We start from the raw sequence: 5,096 nt of genomic DNA on the forward strand, positions 1-5,096 counted from the left end.
CCCCCTCGTCACCCCTCCTTCTTACCCCCTCTTCAGCCCTCCTTCCTTCCCCACCTTCCTTCCCCTTCTTCAGCCCTCCTTCCTTCCCCACCTTCCTTCCCCTTCTTCAGCCCTCCTTCCTTCCCCACCTTCCTTCCCCCTCTTCAGCCCTCCTTCTTTCCCCCTCTTCAGCCCTCCTTCCTTCCCCACCTTCCTTCCCCTTCTTCAGCCCTCCTTCCTTCCCCACCTTCCTTCCCCTTCTTCAGCCCTCCTTCCTTCACCCCCTTCAGCCCTCCTTCTTCCCTTCAGCCCTCCTTCCTTCCCCACCTTTCTTCACCCCCCTTCAGCCCTCCTTCCTACCCTGCAGCCCTCCTTCCTTCCCCACCTTCAGCCCTCCTTCCCACCACAATGGGAGATGTCCAGGCTGGGCTCCCCAGGGCTGTGGGAAGAGCTTTTACCCCTCTCCCCCCCCCCCCCCCTCCCCCTCCCAATGCTTTTCTTTTGTTCTCTCCGAGAGGTGGTTTTTGGGGTTCCTGCTAGAAGCTGAAGCCACCTGGGGTTAGAGACAGCCCTGGGGTGAGTGGGGAGAAAGGGCTTTCAAATGAAGGCAAGAGGGGTGAGCTCTCCCCCCCCCGCAAAAAACAACAAACCAACAAGCCAACAACAAACGTGGGAGCTGCTCCCGTCCTGGATGCACAAACCTTCCCTGACAAGGAGTCAGGCAAGTTTGGGATCAGTTGTCCCAAAGCCATCGGTGAGCTGACCACTAGAGGGGAACTAAACCCATAGTGGGCAAAGTGAAGTCCCCCCCAACCAGCCCCCTCCCCCCCAGCCAGCTCCAGACCACCGCAGTTAAAATGGAGGAAACTCCTGAAATGAGGCAAGTTCCCCCAAAGCAGCTCAGGAGAACAGTGACTGCTCCCACTCCTGATGCAGCCAAAGCATCTGCTGGCAACCTCAGCTTCTGCCCCTGGAGAGCCCAAGGGACACTAGGCCACACTGTCACCCCCTCAACCACCACCAGTGACACTCTCAAGCCACAAGGACAGGCTCTCCATGGATCTCACCAACTGGGGACACTCAGCCCCACAGCAGGGCTTGGCCCAGCATGAAGAACATCCTGGGTGGCTCCTCTGTCACACTGACAAGGTCAAGTGCATGAAGATGGCACCTCGAGGTGACACCTGGTCAGGCAGGATGGCCAGATGGGTCTTTGGCCCCTGCACAGCTCCCATTTGGAGAGTGAGCATGGAAGTGTCAGGCACCTGGTGACCACCACAGCACTGGCACGTGCACCATAGGGGCACCTGGGCCCTTCACACTGGGGTTTAGTCTCATCTGACCCACAAGCAGCAGCAACATGTCCCACTGCCCTGCAGCAAACTGCACACTGTCCCCATGGCCATGGAGAGGGAGTGGAGTGCCCTGAGACTGCTTGCTCCTTCCAAGGGCACTCTAGGTGCTTTTCGGTCCCCCGGGGCTTCAGCAAGTTGACACATTTGCTGCTTCTCTTAAACATGAGCACCTGGAGAAACAAAGTGTCTTGGGAGAACAGATTCCAACTGGCAGATTTACTGGGGCAGGAAAGAGGCTCAGGAGAACGTTTTAGGTAGATGTGACCCACAGGAGGAGCAGGCCAGACAGATGAGGAGAGTAACTTGGATTTATAGAGAAATAAGGTCTCTGATGATGGGGAGACCCAGCACAACACAGAGCCAGGTACACGGGTGATGCCAGACCAGAGGCTTTGAGATAAGGGCCTGGACACAGGATCTGCACTTCTAGGAGAGGCTCTTCCTGTTTCTGCAGTGCTTGGTGCTTCAACTCCTCCAGGCAGAGCCTGAACATGACCTCCTTGTCCCAGTTACTGGTGGCATCACTGCAAGGGAATGGTTCAAACATGGGCTCAGGTCTCCACAAGTCAACAAGACAGCAAGTCTTGACAGCTCTAAAGCCAGGGGCCTCTTGGACCATCCCTGCTCCTCTGAAGTCCAAATGATGGAAACCAGCACACCCCGAGAGGGGTCAGAAGTGATGGAAAGAAGCAGTCAATAGACAATGGGAATTCTCAGAATCTGCCTCTTGGCCAATGACCTTTCCAACACCCCAGGCCAGACCATGCACAGAGGCACCACCAGACACGTGGAGACTTTTCAGCAAGACTTCAGTGCTACAAGGAGACATGTCACAATCTCATTTCAGGAAGGCAGATCTTCTCCTGAGGCAGAGCTAGAAGCCTTTTTGATTGCTACCAGCTGTCCCAGTTACACCACAGGAGAGCAGCTCTCAGTCACTGCTTCAGAAGGCAGCAACATGGTGCCACCAGGAGCTTTCCACAGGAGAGGCAAAGCTGGAAAGGTTAAGGAGATGCAGAGGTGGCAACATGCTCTTCCTGTTCCAGATGCCTGATGTAGCCTTTTTTATGGAGTCTCAGTGGACAGACAGTCCCTCCTGTCATGAAGCTGGAAGCGTATCTTTGTCACATCCAAAGTGTCATGTTCCACCATGTGATGGCTCCAGGCTCAACTCATGACACGATACAGAAGTTGAGTCACATGACTCAGCCCATGGACATCCTGAAGTCAGGATCACCACACAAAAGGCTGTGGGAACAAGCAGCATTTCCTTGCTCTGTGCCTGGGGACACTGGTTAGCAGAGGGTGGCCTGGAGCGTGGTAGGATGTTTGATCTAACAGGCAGATGGAGATGCCAGGTCACTACCTGTGTTTTCTCATCTTAGAGGCTGGGCACACCATGTTCTGATCTTGGGTAGCAAACATGAAAGCCTTCCACCACTGGCCACAGCAACATGGTGCCAGCACCAACATTGGTGAGCACTGGAAACACCTTGGGTCTGTGCTTCTCCAGAGTGGGTCTTCCCCAATGGTCAGATCCCAGGTCCACCAATGGCCTCATTTGGTGACATAAAGGTCTTACCTGCTGCAGAGTGATGGCCCCAGAGCCAGGCTAAGGTGCTGTGGAGGATGTACTGCTTTCTGTTTAGCTGAAGTGACTGAAAATGGATCAGGCTGTAGCTCTTCACTAGCACAGAAAGATCAAGAGAAGAGATCTGGGTCTGGATCCACCACGAGGGATGCCACATGGATCCCAACTCTAAGAGCATCAGAACAAGGCCAGTGAAGGGCTGAGCTGACACACAGCCATGGTAGGACTGTGTGCTGGGAGGGTCAGCTACAGTTGTCACGAGAAAAAGCCATGAGAAGAGGGAGTGAAACCCAAATAAACACGATGGGAACAGGGGCTGTATCCCACACCATGGATGCATCCACAGATGCAAGGATGGGCACTTTATGCCTCTCACTTGGTAACTTGTCCTGCCTAAAAGACATAAAATAAAGAAGGTGCTCTCCATACAAGCTGCTACTATGAAAATTAGACTTCCACTCATTGGGCTTTTCAGTGACCAGCCCAGTTAAAAGGCTCAGCTGGACATGTCTGACCCCTTCCATGATTGATAAGCCAGCCCACACCTGCCTGTTCATCAACTCTAAGGAAACCTGAGTTTTGAAAGCAGAGGTTTGCTGCAGTTGGACAAACTTGTCCTGGTTTCTCCAGCCACTGCAGTCTGATGACTAAGGATCTTCATGCTTTGAGGACATCCTGTAGCACAGGCTTTACCTGGGAGGCTGCTATTTCTGAGGGCTGGAGTCCTGCAGCTCAGGACACTTCTGGACCTCAGAGGACAGCCAGCTCTAAGGGCCAAGTCCTTCACTGTTTGCTTTGACCAGACTGCAGGGACTTTTCCCCAGACACAGGGGCTTGTGGGTCCCATCAAAACCACATCCATTAGCTCCAGAATGTACCAAGTCCTTTGAAGAGGTCACAAAACCCATCTGAACACCAACACTGAACCTTCTGCCTTCAAACCACACAACACCATCCTTTCTTTCTCAGTCCAAGGGCGAAATATGGAGCTCAGAAGCTCAGTGTGAGTTTCTCCAGAGCATCATAGGGTCTGTGGCTGAGGCTACCCCACCATGGTTGCTCAGAAACACACACACCCCACATACTTGCAGGCCACAGCACACTCAGAGCACTTGAAGCCACAGGAAACCAGAACTGCAGCCCTGTAACAGCATCTACTCCTGCTCCTCCAGCCAAGCTCCACCACACCTCAGCCTGCAAACAACATGCCACCCCCAAGACCCCAGAGCTGCACCCCAAAGGGCAGCAGAGTGCCAAATTTATCCAATGCCCCACAGAAACCAGGAGACAGAGCTGGGAAAGGAAACACAAGAGCAAAGAGGAGGATACACCCATGGCTGTGTCTGCATGTCAGCCTGGGGACAGGCAAGCAGCTGAACAGACCAGTGTCACCAGGGGAGGGAGCAGGAGGTCCTTCTGTGGCTTTAGGGGCTAAGATGGACTTCTGGGGAACAGAGAGAAGCTGACATTCTCCCTTCAGTGCTGAAAGGGCTGAGCCACCAAAGCTCATGGAGCCAGCACAATAGGTCTGAAGGATCCACCTCAGGGTGTAAAGCAGGACAGGAGAAAACAAAAGCACCACCACCACAAGACTGGTATAACCTAAGGTCACATTCTGTGCAAACAACTCAAAGAAACAAGGCCAAGTCCACCTGGGGCAAGGAGAGGGCTCCAGCTGCCCCCGTGTCCAGCAGCCCAAGGAGTCCCCAGCCAGGACTGGAAACAAACTGCATCACAAACCAGCACTTTGGCACCGACACCCCTAAGAGACCCAGAGGGTCCCCAGAGGAGTCCCAGGAGCCACGCTGGCTGGCAGCAGTTCCCGAGGCAGGGCTGTCCCTCAGCTGGTGTAACATCAGGGTCAAGGTGAGGGTCAAGCAGAGTGGGAGATGCCCCAGGGGAGCAGCCAGGCCTGGGCTGGCAGCGTGCGCGGCTCCTGCCCGCTGACCTACCTTGACGTCGGCGATCAGGGCGTCCTCGTCCTCGATGCCGGTGGGAACACACTTCTTGTGCAGAGGGAGGGACTCCAGTTTGTCCACCAGGCAGCGCAGCCCCTCCAGCTCAAACTGTGTCAGGTGCACCCTGCGGGTCTTGCGGGGGCTGCCACCCGCCGGCTCCCAGGCCTGCCCGTTTTGGGAGCCCCGGCTGGGGTCGGAAGAGACTATAGAAGG

General features: G+C 54.8%; 1 protein-coding gene across 1 annotated transcript in view; it reads right to left on the bottom strand.

Annotated features, from left to right (window-relative positions):
* Nucleotides 1–5,096, bottom strand: part of KDM2A (lysine (K)-specific demethylase 2A) — a 25,741-nt gene that overhangs the window by 10,092 nt on the left and 10,553 nt on the right. The window contains exon 11 of the mRNA XM_009995031.1: nucleotides 4,878–5,039. Within this exon, the coding sequence (XP_009993333.1) occupies nucleotides 4,878–5,039 (162 nt within the window). The remainder of the gene's footprint in view (nucleotides 1–4,877; nucleotides 5,040–5,096) is intronic.

The sequence above is a fragment of the Chaetura pelagica genome, unplaced genomic scaffold, assembly GCF_000747805.2.
Source record: "Chaetura pelagica isolate M959 unplaced genomic scaffold, ChaPel_1.0 scaffold553, whole genome shotgun sequence".
Lineage (NCBI taxonomy): Eukaryota > Metazoa > Chordata > Aves > Apodiformes > Apodidae > Chaetura > Chaetura pelagica.